This window comes from Bos taurus, chromosome 24, assembly GCF_002263795.3.
Source record: "Bos taurus isolate L1 Dominette 01449 registration number 42190680 breed Hereford chromosome 24, ARS-UCD2.0, whole genome shotgun sequence".
Taxonomy (NCBI): domain Eukaryota; kingdom Metazoa; phylum Chordata; class Mammalia; order Artiodactyla; family Bovidae; genus Bos; species Bos taurus.
The window spans coordinates 32,360,033-32,375,083 of record NC_037351.1 but is presented as its reverse complement, the minus strand read 5'-3'; the positions used below and the strand labels follow the sequence as shown (position 1 = coordinate 32,375,083).

General features: G+C 40.4%; 1 protein-coding gene across 5 annotated transcripts in view; it reads right to left on the bottom strand.

The window, feature by feature from the left end:
- Positions 1–15,051, bottom strand: part of OSBPL1A (oxysterol binding protein like 1A) — a 230,388-nt gene that overhangs the window by 161,412 nt on the left and 53,925 nt on the right. For all 5 annotated transcript variants that reach the window (XM_010818787.4, XM_024984539.2, XM_010818786.4 and 2 more), the window contains 4 exons: positions 7,199–7,260; positions 7,056–7,100; positions 6,131–6,204; positions 5,953–6,016 (listed from right to left, as the gene is read on the bottom strand). In XM_010818787.4, coding sequence (XP_010817089.1) covers positions 5,953–6,016; positions 6,131–6,204; positions 7,056–7,100; positions 7,199–7,260 — 245 coding nt within the window. The remainder of the gene's footprint in view (positions 1–5,952; positions 6,017–6,130; positions 6,205–7,055; positions 7,101–7,198; positions 7,261–15,051) is intronic.

Here is a 15,051-nt window from a genome sequence, read left to right as displayed (position 1 = left end):
AACACTTAAAATAGAAAAAAGTGATAACGTTGGGAGTATCAAATGCATTGTAGCTTATCTACATCAAGTCTGGCTTTCATATGCTTCATTACTCAAAGTAAATAGTAATAATATACACTAGGTATATAGTTTTTCCCTCATCCTATTAAATATTTAGCATAACATGCACTTGGGCTATAAAGTCCTTCAGATATCAGAGCTCCAGTTTCTTATTCATGCCACTCTCCTGAACCTTTTGTTTGATGTGAGTATAGAGAATGAACTGAGTGTAAAAGCGTGAGGAGTAGAAAAGAAGAGCTGAAGTCTGAACAAGGGCTGGCCAACTCGATGGGAGAGCACATCACCTTGCAACCAAGTTCAGCTTCCCAAGTGGCTCAGATGGTAAAGAATCCGCCTGCAATGCACGAGACTCAGGTTCGATCCCTGGGTTGAGAAGATATTCTGGAGAAGGGAATGGCAACCCACTCCAGTATTCTGGCCTGGAGAGTCCCATGGACAGAGGAGTCTGGTGGGCTACAGTCCATAGGGTAGCAAAGAGTCGGACACAACTGAGCAACTAACACTTCCAATCCTCAAGACTGTTCACTGAGGTAGCACAGTCCTGGGGGGAGACACAACAGCAGCAAGTACATACTTGGATAACAGTCTGTCTTTGGAAATTAAGAAAGCAAAGCTAGGCAGCCATGAATACCAGAGACAGTAGGGGAGTCCTCCAAAGGAAACAGAGAGATGGGATTCCCCAACTCTGTTCACATCTCTTACTGATGCACAGAAAATAGATACCAAGCAGTCGCTGAGATACCGCCTAGCTGAATGCAGACCACAGCCACTGTATGATAAACAGTTTACAATCAAACCTAGCCACGAAAATGATCTGAAACAATGGAAATTACCTTCAATGGAGAAAAATAATAGGATCCAGGATCTCTAGAACTTAACTTTAGTGATACAATCCAAAAAAGTGGACCACAATCTCAAAAGAAATTCTATTAAAAGGCAAAAAATGTCAGAATGGTTAACAGGGACCCAAACATATACTATCTACAAGAGACAGAAAATAAATATAAAGATATAGTAGGTGGAAAGTAGATACAAAAAGAGATACTATGTAAACAATAACCATAAGAAGGGCTGAAAGGTTATATTAATATCAAACAGAATAGATTTCAAAACAAAACACATTATTATAGGAGATAAAAATGGCCACCAGAATAGATAAAAGGGTCAATTAATCAAGAAGAAAATAATCACAAATATGCATGTGAACAATAACAATTAAATAATGCTACAAATATATCTGGAGTTTAAACACCATTCTCTCAGCAACTGACACAATGAAAAAAAAAAGTCAGCAAGACACAAAAGATCTAAACAGCACTATCAACCATCATGACTGAATGTTTATAGGACATGCCAACATGAACAAAATACACGTTATTCTCTAGTGCATTCTCCACAATAATCCATATGTAGAGTCATCAAGCAAGTCTCAATAAATTTGACAAGATGGAAATCATATAGAAAATGTGCAATGACCAAAATGAAATTATAAATCAAAAACACAATCATGAAAACTCCAATTATTTGGAAATTTAACAACACACTCCTAAACATCCATTGGTTCAAAGAAGAAATCACAACAGGAATTAAAATATATTTTGAATTGTATAATAATTTGAATAATCTAACCTACAACCTTAAGAAACTATAAAATAGAGCAAATTAAGCCCAAAACATGGAGAAATTCTTTAAAATGAACAAAAATCAATGAAATAGCAAAAGCCTGAGAAAAATTTCGATGAAATCAAGAGAATGAAATCATAAGAAAAATTTCAATGAAATCAATCACTTCGAAAATAAAAGTGACAAAGTGCTAGGCAGATTGATCTTTGAAAAAAAGAGAAGACATAAATTACCAATATAAAAAGCAAAAGAGTGTACAACATTACCTATCACACGGACATTAAAAACACAAGGAAATATTATTACCCTAAGTTTCATAGCCAAAGGAAAAGAAAGGGACAAATTCCTTGAAAGACAAAAATAACAAACACCAAGCCAAGAAGAAATAGAAAATATGAATACCCTATAGCAACTGAACAAGTCAAATTTGTAATGACAATCCTCTCCCCACTACACATACACACACCCCCACCCCCTGGCCCTTGTGACTGCACAGGCAAATTCTAGCGAGTATTTAAGGAAGCAGTAACCTAATCCTATACAAACTCTTCCAGAAAACTGAAAAGGAACATTTTCCAGTTCATTATGTGAGACCAGATAATACCATTGGAGAAATACAAACACCACAGGAGAAATATAAACCAGTATCCATCGTGAACAAAAAAGCAAAAATTCTTAACAAAGTATTTATGAACAATATATTAAAATGGTAATATATCACAACCTCCTGAGATTTGTCCCAGAAGTGTAAGATTGATTTTAACACCCTAAAGTCTATCAATATAATCATATTAACAAAATGAGCACAACTATATGGGCATTTTGATAATATGGGAAAAGCATTTAATAAAAGTTCAACAGATTTTCAGAATGAGGACTCTCAGTTAACTAGGAAAGGAAAAAGGACTTACTCAACCAGATTAAGGGCTTTATATGTTGAAGCCCTAATCCCCAGTGAAACTACATTTGGAGATAGGGCTTTTCATAAGGTTTTAAAAGGGGTAATTAAGATGAAATGAGATCATAAGGGTGGGATCCTAGTCCAGTATGACTGATGTCCTTACAAGGAGAGAAAGAGGAAGCAGGGATGCCTGCACACAGGGAAAAGCCATGTGAGGACACAGCAAGAAGGCCGCCACCTACAAGCCAAGGAGAAATGCCTCGGGAGAAACAGATGCCTCAATGTCAGAGCTAAAACTGTAAAATCCTTGTAAGAAAACATGGGAAGAAAGTTTCATGGCCCTGGACTTAGAAGTGGCTTCCTGGATGTGATACCAACAGTCCAAGTGACAAAAGAAAAAAAACATAAATTAGACTACACAAAAAATGGAAACGTCTATGCAAAGAACATTATTAGCAGAGTGAAAAGACAACCTATGAAATTGGAGAAAATACTGCAAATATTTAAATAAAAAAATAAATATTAAAAAAAAATGTTCCTGATAAGGAGAAAATATCTGGAATAGACAAAGAACTCCTACAACTCAACACCAACAAGGAAAAAAAAAAAAAACCTGATTAAAAAATGGGCAAGAGAATTAAACAGGCATTTCTCCAAAGACAATATACAAGTGGTCAATAAGTACATGGAAAGATGGTCAATGTCACTAACAATCAAGGCAATGAAATCAAACTATAGTTAGATGCCATTTCATACCTACTCGAATGGCAAAGAAACAAAACCCTCTGAAATAAGTGTTGCAGTGAGGATGTGGGGAAAGTGGAGCAGTGTTGATATGCATGTAAAATGGCGCAGGTGCTATGGAAAACAGTACCGAAGTTCCTTAAAAAATGAAAAATAGAATCACCACATGACCCACCAATTCCACACCGAGGTTTACATCCAAAAGAAATGAAAGCATTTGATGAGACATTTTCACACTCATGTTTATAGCAGCAGTATTCACAACGGCCAAAAGGTGGAAACAATTCAAACATCCATTAATAGAGGAACAGATAAAGATAATGTGGTCTATACGTAACAGTGGAATATTATTCAGCCTTAAGAAAAGAAATCCTGTCACATGCTATAACATGGATGATCCTTAAGGACATTATGCTAAGTGAAATAAACCTGACAATTACTGTATAATTGTATTATATTAATTGTAATTACTGTAATGTATAATTGTATAATTACTGTATATCCACTCAGCTGAGATATCTGAAGTAGGCAAAGCACAGAAGCAGAAAGTAGAATGGTGGTTGCCGGGGGTGAGGGTATGGGAAACAGAGAGGTGCTCTTACATGTGTATCAAGTTTCAGTTCTGCAGGATGAGAAAGTTCTAGAGATGTGCTGGACAACAAAGTGAATACAGTTAACACTGCTGCTGCTGAGTCGCTCAGTCGTGTCCCACTCTGTGCAACCCCATGGACTGTAGCTCACCAGGCGCCTCTGTCCATGGGGATTCTCCAGGCAGTGGGTTGCTACTGGAGTGGGTTGCCATGCCCTCCTCCAGGGAATCTTCCCAATCCAGGGATTGAACCCAGGTCTCCCACATGGCAGGCGGATTCTTTATCAGCTGAGCTACCAGGGAAGCCCAGAGTTAACACCACTGAACTAAGAAGGTAAGCTTTACATTATGTGTATTTTACTATAATTTTTTAAAAAAGAAATTTATAGATGTAAATATCTATATTAGCAAAGAAAAAAGGTCTCAAATCAATGACCTAACCATCTACCTTTAGAGTCTAGAATGTAAACAGAGCCTGCCTCATAGTGGTCACTCACCTAATGCCCATTACCTTCAATGGATCCATATGGGTTCATAAATGCAGGCTTTAAGCAGATGTTTATAGAAGAAGCAAAAACTATATACAAGGTGAAGTGTAACATAGCAGGATCTAAGCAATTCTAAAGAAATTAAAGATCAGGAAATTTTAAAAGGATCAGGGGAACAACTTCTGTCATTTTTTAAGGTAGACAAGAATGAGAAAGAACAATGACCAAAAAAAGAAAGAGAAAGAACCCAACTGAGGAAAAACCTGAGTTCAATAAATGAATCAAAAGCTGGAACAGATGAGAATGGCTGGGAGGCACCAACAAAAGAGAAGTTTAGATGGCTGAGAGTAGACAGCACCTCCCTGGCCCTCTGGTCCGATGCAAGGGAGAAAGAGGTGTGAGGACACTAAGGGGCCAGGTGTGTAAGGAGGCCAGACTGCAGGCGCAGGTGACCAGGCCTGTGACTTCTCCAGGGTGGTGCTGCTGCTCCCCAGGAGTGTTCACACAGAAAGGTGGGTGCTGGGGTTTTTGTTGTTTTTCTTTGTTTTTGTTTTTAAATGGTGCTATCAGTTAACTTTTGGCTGTGCAGTATGTGGGATCTTAGTTACCCGACCAGGGATCGAACCCACACCCTGCGCAGTGAAGTACTGGAACTGCGGAGTCTTAGCCTCTGGACCTCTGGACCACCTGGGAAGTCCTGAGTCCTGTGCTTTAAAAAAAGGGTGCACCGCTGTGGCATGCCGACAACCCTAAAGAAACTGAAGCAGCAAGCTAACAAGTGTGTCCAGGCTCCAGTCTTAGACTAACCTCCATGGAGGAAAAACTCTTTTCTCCTGGCTGGTAAAAGTTAAAACAGCCAGATGGGATTATGGAGAACCTAAACATCCTGATTTTGATACAGGCTTTAAATTTTACCACCAGAAAAATTTTCATTATCCAGATGTACCCATGTTCAAAGACACACACACGTACATGCACATATATAGATATCTACGTGCACACACATGTGTTAATATATACACATACACATATATACATACACATACAAAATGGTAAACATTCTGTATAAATGTTTTTGGATCATGCTTCTCTTATCCCACAATACACAGACTTTTTTTAAAAGTTGATTATAGTTTTTAAATGGAATTCCACAACTTTACTTGTTCTCAAGTAAAAACATATGCAGTCATCCCTCGGTATCTGTGGGCGACAGACATACGAGTAGAATACCAAAATCTACGGAAGCGCAAGGCCCTTATATAAAATGGCATAGTATCTGCACACAACTCTGGCTTGCTTTAAATCATCTCCAGAGTATTTATAATACCTATTACAATGCAAACGCTATGTAAATAGTTGCTGGTACATGGCAAATTCAAGTTTTGCTTTTTGGAACTTTCTGGAATTAAGTCACAAATAGGGAGGGCCAAACTGCACACATGCTTTCCACCCCAAGATTTTACAAAGCGGCTTATTCCAATGACTGAGCGCAATCACTCGCAGGACTGAGTTCACAGTTTAAGCAAAAGATGCGTGTGTCATCCTACCGTGCAGACTGCTTGAGTTAGGTGCTTGCATCCCTGGCGATAAGTATTATGGACTGCATCGGGCCTTCAAAATAAATATAAATTATCAAGGCAAAAGGAAAAGAGATCAGTGAAAAGTTTTAATCATTCAAAATGTAGATGCTGAAACTCAACAAGTATTAAAGATCATAATACTCACTGTTTCCTATACCATGAGAGGACTCCATGTTCTAACACTACCCAGAATAACCTCCAGCCAAAAAACCTGGAACTCTAAGGGAAAAACAACAAAGATTTTTCCAAGCTGATACATCTAGATTCAAATGCTTGACTGATAAAAAGTAATTAAGTTATGATAGTTCTATCTGAGCCTTTCATCTTGACAGTACCACTGCACACTCAAAAATGATCAAACGTTACCTAGAAACTGAATGCAGAAATGAAAACATACCCTACCGAGTGACAGGAACAGAAGCAATGCCGTATTGGTAAGATCAACAATGAACACGGTTTATAGTTCTGACAATACTATGCTAGGATATTTATAGGGAAATATGTCAGTTGTGGGCTTCAAAGACAATTTCCTCAAAGTTCTGAAAGAGCTTCTAAAAAAGGAAAATTATCCTAAATTTTATACACTACAGACAGACATGTACATAAATATATAGAAGGAGCGTTTTCAAATGCAGAAGAAATGACGTGCTCCAAAATAGTTAATTCTAGAAAATAACTGAACTCTAAAACGCAAAGAAGTGTTTATAACCGGAAAGATTTTACATGTGTGTTCTCTGACAATTTAAATATTAAATTCCTCCTGAGTCTTCTACAGACCAATGTTCATAACAAAAATGATAGTGTAATCCTATGCTTAAGAAAAAACATCCCTCCACTCTGCTCTGTACAAACCTGGCCACCTAACAGTGTCAGACCAACACAAGAGACGGTAAATTGCTACAATCACCAGATGCCTAATGAAGTCCAGCAGTATAATAATGGTTTACATCATAAGATCAAATAATTACTAAATCACATACTTCAGAAAATAACGCCAACAAATTTTAACAAGGGATCACCTAAGAAATCTTTTTTCCAGGTATTATAATTAAAAACGCATTCCAACCTACCTTCCAGAGAGGACCCTCATATCGCTTCAAAGCTTTGTGTACGATCTATTTAAAAAAACACGTTTTTGTTAAAAGCGCATCTATGTGTTTCAAGAACCCCAACTTTTTTTCTACATATACAAATGCAATCCATTACCACATACCTTATTACCAACAAGAACATGTTTCATTTCAGCACCCTGGGCAAGATCAAGAGGCTTCTGATCTGTGTAAAATACAAGAAAGAAAGCCATCAAGAGCTTAATTCTACTATAAAACTGATGCTGCTATGACAGCACATAATAATCTTTCCTATTCCATCAACTACGACCCAAATCACCTACCTGAAGTTGCCATCTCAATTCTTTACAGCCTCTTTTTCAGTAACTATTAAGCCAGCAAATCAAACTAAATTCTGAACACTCTGGATAAGTTCTGTGATCATTCAGGCTTTCTTGCCAAAAGTCAATCCGTCAGTTTCCTATTGCTGTTGTAATTAATTACCCCTGCAATGCAGGAGACGTAAGAGACATGGGTTCGATTCCTGGGTGGGAAGATCCCCTGGAGGAGGGCACAGCAACCCACTCCAACATTCTTGCCTGGAGAATCCCATGGACAGAGGAGCCTGGCGGGCTACAGTCCGTAGGGTTGCACAGAGTCAGACAAGACCGAAGCGACTTAGCACGCATGTTGTGGGTTAAAACAATACAAATGATTCCCATGTAGCTGGGGAGGTCATGAATCCACACTCAGTTTCACTGGTCCAATAACCAGGGCGCTGGTGGGGCTGCCATCCTCTGGAGACTCTTGGGGAGCATCTCTTTCTTTGCCTTTTCCAGAGGTCGCCTACATCCCTTGATTTGTGGTCCCTCCCTCCATCTTCAAAGTGCATCATTCCAACCTCTGTTTACATTTTTTTCTCTCTCAATATTCTGATCCTCCTGCCTCCTCCCCAAAAGGAAGGACCCTCGTGATTACACTGGGCCGACCTGGAGAATTCAGGATTCTCTATCTCCAGATGCTCAACTAACCACATCACTGGGGGAGCATTATTTAGCTCATCACAGCTGCTCTTAAGCTATCTCGCTGGAGAACAGGTGGCAGAGACAACTCACAGACTAAGTCTGTGACGGTCCATAACTGAGGACAAAAGGAAAAAGGGTCACAGAGAATGAAACCATCAAGGTGCCATGGGAACTTTCTCAAGCTCACACACACAAGCACTCTGTGTTTTACCAAGCGACAACAACAGAACTTGTGTGTAAATTATTTAATGAGTTCTGAAGTGAGCAGAGTCCTATGTGAAGGATGCAAAACAATCACCTCGTACCCTCAAGAGTTTCCAATTCCTAGAGAAACAAAAGTGAAAGTGTTAGTCGCTCAGTGGAGTCCGACTCTTTCCGACCCCACGGACTGTAACTCACCTGGCTGCTCTGTCCACGGAATTCTCCAGGCAAGAATACTGTAGTGGGTAGCTATTCCTGTCTCCAGAGGATCATCCCCAACCAGGGACTGAACCTGGGTCTCCTGCATTGCAGGCAAATCCTTTACCATCTGAGCCACAAGGGAAGCCCAGAGAAACAAAAGATATTTACAAAAAAAAAAAAAAAAACCCAGGTCTTTGAAGAAATAACCTATCAGACTGGAACTCTATCTACACAGGAAGTGACACATTCTATCAAATAAACTTTTTCTAAATACCAATCACCTGGTATGTGTAGGACAATTTTTTGTAAAATCGTCTGCTGCTGCTAAGTCATTTCAGTCGTGTCCGACTCTTTGTGACCCCATAGACGGCAGCCCACCAGGCTCCCCCGTCCCTGGGATTCTCCAGGCAAGAACACTGGAGTGGGTTGCCATTTCCTTCTCCAATGCATGAAAGTGAAAAGTGAAAGGGAAGTCGCTCAGTCGTGTCTGACTCTTCCCGACCCCATGGACTACAGCCCACCAGGCTCCTCCATCCGTGGGATTTTCCAGGCAAGAGTACTGAAGTGGGGTGCCATCGCCTTCTCCAGTAAAATTGTCTAATGAGTCTATTATATGACAATATTTCAGGCACTTGGGATTCAGTAGTGAACAAGACAGAAAAAAAATTGGGGGGGGGGGAGTAATATAGAAAAAGGGAAAGACAGACAATAAAATGGGATACAGCAAATAATAACCCAAGCTATGACAAACCCAGACAACATACTAAAAAGCAGAGACATCATTTTGCTGACAAAGGTCTGTAAACTCAAAGCTATGGTTTTTCCAGGTGTCAAGTATGGCTGTGAGAGCTGGACCATAAAGAAGGCTAAGGGCTGAAGAGCTGATGCTTTTGAACTCTGGTGCTGGAGAAGACTCTTGAGAGTCCCTTGGACAGCAAGGAGATCAAACCAATCAATCCTAAAGGAAATCAATCCTCACTATTCATTGGAAGGACTGATGCTGAAGCTCCAATACTTTGGCCACCTGATGCAAAGAGCCAACTCATTGGAAAGACTGATACTGGGAAAGACTGAGGGCAGGAGGAGGAGGAGGCCACAGAGGGTGAGATGGTTGGATGGCATCACTGACTCAATGAACATGAGTTTGAGCAAACTCCAGAAGATAGTAAAGGTTAGAGGAGCCTGGCATGCTGCAGTTCATTGGGTTGCAAAGAGTCAGACAACTCAGCAACTAAACCACCACCACCCACGCTATGCCAACATTTTTAAGTGAATGTTCTGAAAAAGAATGACTGAGATGCCACTTCAGATTGGAGACTAGAAGAGTGATGGGGAAAGTCCTTCTGAGGGAGGATGTTTAAACTAAAGGCGTCCAGCCTCATGAGAAACCAGGGGAGAGGCCCTGCAAGCAGAAGCAACAACTGATGCAAAGGCCCTGAGGTAGGAACAGCTAGGTGGGCGAGAGAGAGGCAGAGGGCGTGAGAAGTCACATCCTGCGAGGGCCCGTTGTTCGGAACAGTTAGGTGGGCAAGAGAGAGGCAGAGGGCGCGAGAAGTACATCCTGCAAGAAGTACATCCTGCGAGGGCTTCCTGGTAGGAACAGTTAGGTGGGCAAGAGAGAGGCAGAGGGAGTGAGAAGTCACATCCTGCGAGGGCTTGCTGGTAGGAACAGTTAGGTGAGCAAGAGAGAGGCAGAGGGAGCGAGAAGTCACATCCTGTGAGGGCTTGCTGGTAGGAACAGTTAGGTGGGCAAGAGAGAGGCAGAGGGAGTGAGAAGTCACATCCTGCGAGGGCTTGCTGGTAGGTCACATCTTTGTGAACCAGTACAAGGAGTCTGGGTTTTAGCCTAAATATGATGGAAAGCCACAGAAAGGTTTTAGCTAAAAGAATAACATGATCTGACTTATGTTTCAAACTCTGTCAAAGTGTGTTAAAAGACCTTTTCAAGAATATCTGGGGAAATGTGGACTTTAGCTATTTGATGATTTTTGAGAAATTATAAAATTATTAACAGGATAGTGCCATTGTGGCTATTTAATAGCTCTATTGAGAGAATTCACACACCATATAATTTACTCATTTAGAGTGTACAATTCAATGGTTTTTAGTATATTCACAGAGTTGTGCAACTATCACGTTATTTTTTTTAAAGAAGACCATATCTTATAAAAAAGAATTTAAGTATTTATAGACAAAATAATATGACATCTGGTGAGTGGATTATTGATAATGCCTGAGAGAGGATAATTTTTACATCAATTATACTCTTTTTTAAGCTCTGATAATTTCTGTAATAAAAAGTGAAAAAAAAAAAAAAAAAAGATCACTACAGTGCCTGTGTGGGAAAAGCTTGTAAATGTGGGCAAGAGAAAAGCAAGGATACAAGTTACAAAGCAAAGGTCCAGGTGAAAGATACTAGTCACATACAAAGAGCTCATGCAGCGCAACATAAAAAAAAACTTAAAAATGGGTGGAAGATCTAAATAGACATTTCTCATAGGCCAAGAGGCACATGAAAAGATATTCGAAATCAGAGAAATGAAAATGAAAACTATAATAAGATATCATCTCACACTGGTCAGAATGGCCATCATCATCAAAAATCTACAAATAATAAATGCTGGAGAGGGTGTAGAGAAAAAGGAACCATCCTACACTGTTGGTGAGAATACATGTTTGTGCAATCACTATGGAGAACAATATGGAGATTCCTTAAAAAACTAAAAACAGACCTACCATATGATCCAGCAATCCCACTCCTGGGCATGTATCTGGATAAAACCCATAACTCAAAAAAGATACACGCACCCCAGTGTCCACTGTAGCCCTAGTTACGACAGCCAGGACATGGAAGCAACCTAAATGTCCATCCATAGAGGAATGGATAAAGATGTGGTACATATATACAATGGAATACTACTCAGCCACAAATAAAGAATGAAATAATGCCATTTGCAGTGACATGGATGGTCCCAGAAATTGTCATACTGAGTGAAGTAAGTCAAAGAAAGACAAAAATCATATGACGTTGTTTATATGTGAAATTTTTTAAAAAATGGTACAAATGAACTTATAAAACAGAAATAGTCACAGGTATAGAAAACAAATTTATGGTCACCAGTTCAGTTCAGTTGCTCAGTTGTGTCCAACTCTCTGCGACCCCATGAATCGCAGTCCTGTCCATCACCATCTCCTGGAGTTCACTCAAACTCACGTCCATCGAGTCAGTGATGCCATCCAGCCATCTCATCCTCTGTCGTCCCCTTCTCCTCCTGCACCCAATCCCTTCCAGCATTAGAGTCTTTTCCAATGAGTCAACTCTTGGCATGAGGTGGCCAAAGCACTGGAGTTTCAGCTTTAGCATCAGTCCTTCCAATGAACACCCAGGGCTGATCTCCTTCAGAATGGACTGGCTGGATCTCCTTGCAGTCCAAGGGACTCTCAAGAGTCTTCTCCAACACCACAGTTCAAAAGCATCAATTCTTTGGTGCTCAGGGTGGGTAAATTGGGGGACTGGGATTGACATACTCACACTGCTAGAGATAGATAACTAATAATCTACTGTAGAGCACAGGGAACTCTACTCAATACTCTGTAATGACCTATATGAGACAAGAATCTAAAAATGAGTTGATATATGGGTATGTATACCTGATTCACTTTGTTGTACAGCAGAAACTAAAACATTACAGATCAACCATACTACAATAAAGATTGATTTTTAAAAAGAGATACTGGTGGCTTGAACTAGAGAGTTAGCAGCAAAATGGAGACATCAGTAGGTATGGAGAAAAGTACCTGGGTTTGAGATTTATTTTTGAGGTAGATTTATCAGACTGCTGATGGATAAAACTTAGACTGGCCACAGATTACTTTCTTGGGAAAAAACTTTTTAAAATGTTAACTGAGCAACTGATAATCACTTTAGGTTTTCTAGCCAGCACATACAAGGATGTCTTCTGAAAAGCTCTAGCAACTTGTTATTTTTATTCCATCTACAGCACACTTTTGAGAAACTATTCCTTTAGGTAGAGAGAAAGACAATGTGATTTCTTTCACAGAATTCTGTCCTAACACCAAAAATAAATTCTGAACTCATGCCAACCAGTTGAAGTCCCATACAGAGCCCTCATTTCCGGATTCAGTGTCCACAGTACCTAGCACATCATGAAAATTTAATAAAATGTTTTTTGGACTGAATGAAATAGCTTTCTTTCCTGGTTGGGCACCATAACCAGCTATTTCAGAATTGCACCACCTTTTATCAACCACAACAAAATAAAGTAAAAAACAGGAATGATCCTGTTTTTAAATTTTCGCATGATACAGACTTGGCCCTTAATGGGAAAACCAAATACAAATGTCAACACGCCTCAAATTAATTTACAAAGAATGCAATCTCAATTAGGGGCCAATGGCATTTTTACTAAGAACCTAAGAAAATTACAGCCATTTGGAAAAACAATTGAGGAAAGACTGTCAAGGAAAATCCTCAACAAAGAATAGTACGGGGAAAGATTACCAGCTAATAAAACCTTAAACGAACAAACATTAAAAGTGCTACACTGGTGAAGGAAGGTAGAGATGAGGCAATGAGTGAGTACAGAGAACACACAGTCAGTGCTTCAAGTGGATGAGAAAGGGGCAACAGAGCAATGGAAGAGGAATGGATGGACGCTTTGATGAAGGCTGAAGAGGCAAGTGATTAGCAAGTTGAGGGTCTCACATCCTAAGTACATGCTCACATCGCCTTTTCTGCTCAAAACCCTCCACACTGGCCAGCAGGGCTGAGCCTCTAGCTACTGTCTGGAGGTACCACTCTCCCTGATGAGCACCTTCTAGGCACCCAGGCAGCTCTCTTCCTCAAATATGCCAAGTGCCCGCCTACCCTGAGCTTTCACACTGGCCTGTCCTCTGCTTTCACTGCTCTTCTGCTTGAATCCCTCACCAGGGCTCCCTCCCGTCCTTGGTCTGGCTCTCTGCTCAAGGTCACTTCAGCGCGACCTTCCCTTCCCTCCCTGCTTCCCAAAACAACAGCCCCACTGACTCACCCTCTATTCCCTTTGGCCTGTTTTATTTTTCCGCACATCACTGCCCGACACTGAACGTGTTTTTTGCTTTGTCTGTCTCCTCCCACCAGAACACAAGGTCCAAGAGCGTGGAGACAGACTCTGCTCACTTTCGGGTCGCCAGTAAGTACCACAGCAGAGGCTCGGCATGTGCTGGATAAACGTGCCTCAGACTCACTAGGGGAGAGCAGAATTGGTATACCCCAACTGCTACCTAAGCTCAGTGGTTTCAGAAGAAATCAAAGAGGAGGACCAACAAGTTTGGCTTAAAACATCTTTGTTTTAAAAGACTTGGAAAATTTAGTCATAAAAAATACAGAAATTATCATTGTTCTTATCGCTGAAGGTTTGGGGACATGGAGCACATTATATTCACACAAAATACTATGCAGAAGGCGAGCTATGAAGACCATGCTTCCAAGAATAACATGGAAAACTGCTGATGCTTAATATAAGTAGGTTTTTAATACGTCCACTCTATTTACAAGCCATAAACTAGAATGGTAAATACTGTCTTAGGTGTTTGCCGGCCCATACTTACCACCATCCTCTGGGCACCCTCTGCCCTTTCTACACCCCACAGGGGAAGACCCCAGTCACCGTGTGTGTACCTCCACCCAACTCCTATTGGCTGTACCAGTGGTGGACACCTAACAGAAGTGGGCGCCATCACACCGCCTCCCACTTAAAACTCAGGTTAACAGATAATGATCCACCGAATGTAGCTGCCAGGCGGCCATCTTCCCTCATGTACACCGGAAAACGAGAGAGCTCATCTGCTAAGAGACAGAAATGAGGGGCCACACAGTGAAGAGAGACACGCATACCATGAGTGGCAGCCCCCTTGGGGCCTAACAGCATCCTGTTTATTCCATGCCCTCTGATGGTGAACAGCATTTCCTGTTTTGAAATACAGAGAGATACCTCTGTATTCTTATATTAATAACATATGATCCTTCTTTTGCTTATACTCTCGAGTTGGTATCTATTATTTAAAATTTTAAAAATCTAGTCTACCATAGAATAGCGACTAAAACCTAAATCTTTGGGTGTTTGGGTAGAGGTGATTATTTTTCAGTGTCTTCATTTTCCTCATTTTGGCCACAAAAAAGCAGCATGCTTTGAAACTTTAAAAAATGCTCAAAAATAGGTATGAGAATAAATTCGAATGGTATATAATATGCCAAAATACCAGAGGCTGTATTGTAGTAATTTATGTTCTGTCTCTATTTTTAAAACTTCCTAAAATGCAGACACTATTACTCTTATGGTAGTAGAATGTGGTAGTTGGACTATAAAGAAGGCTGAGCACCAAAAGAACTGATGTGTTCGAATTGTGGTGCTAGAGAAGACTCTTGAGAGTCCCTTGGACAGCAAAGAGATCAAACCAGCAAATCCTACTGGAAATCAACCCTGAATACTCATTGAAAGGACTGATGCTGAAGCTGAAGCTCCAATACTTTGGCCACTGATGCGAAGAGCTGACTCATTGGAAAAGACTGATGCTGGGAAAGACTGAGG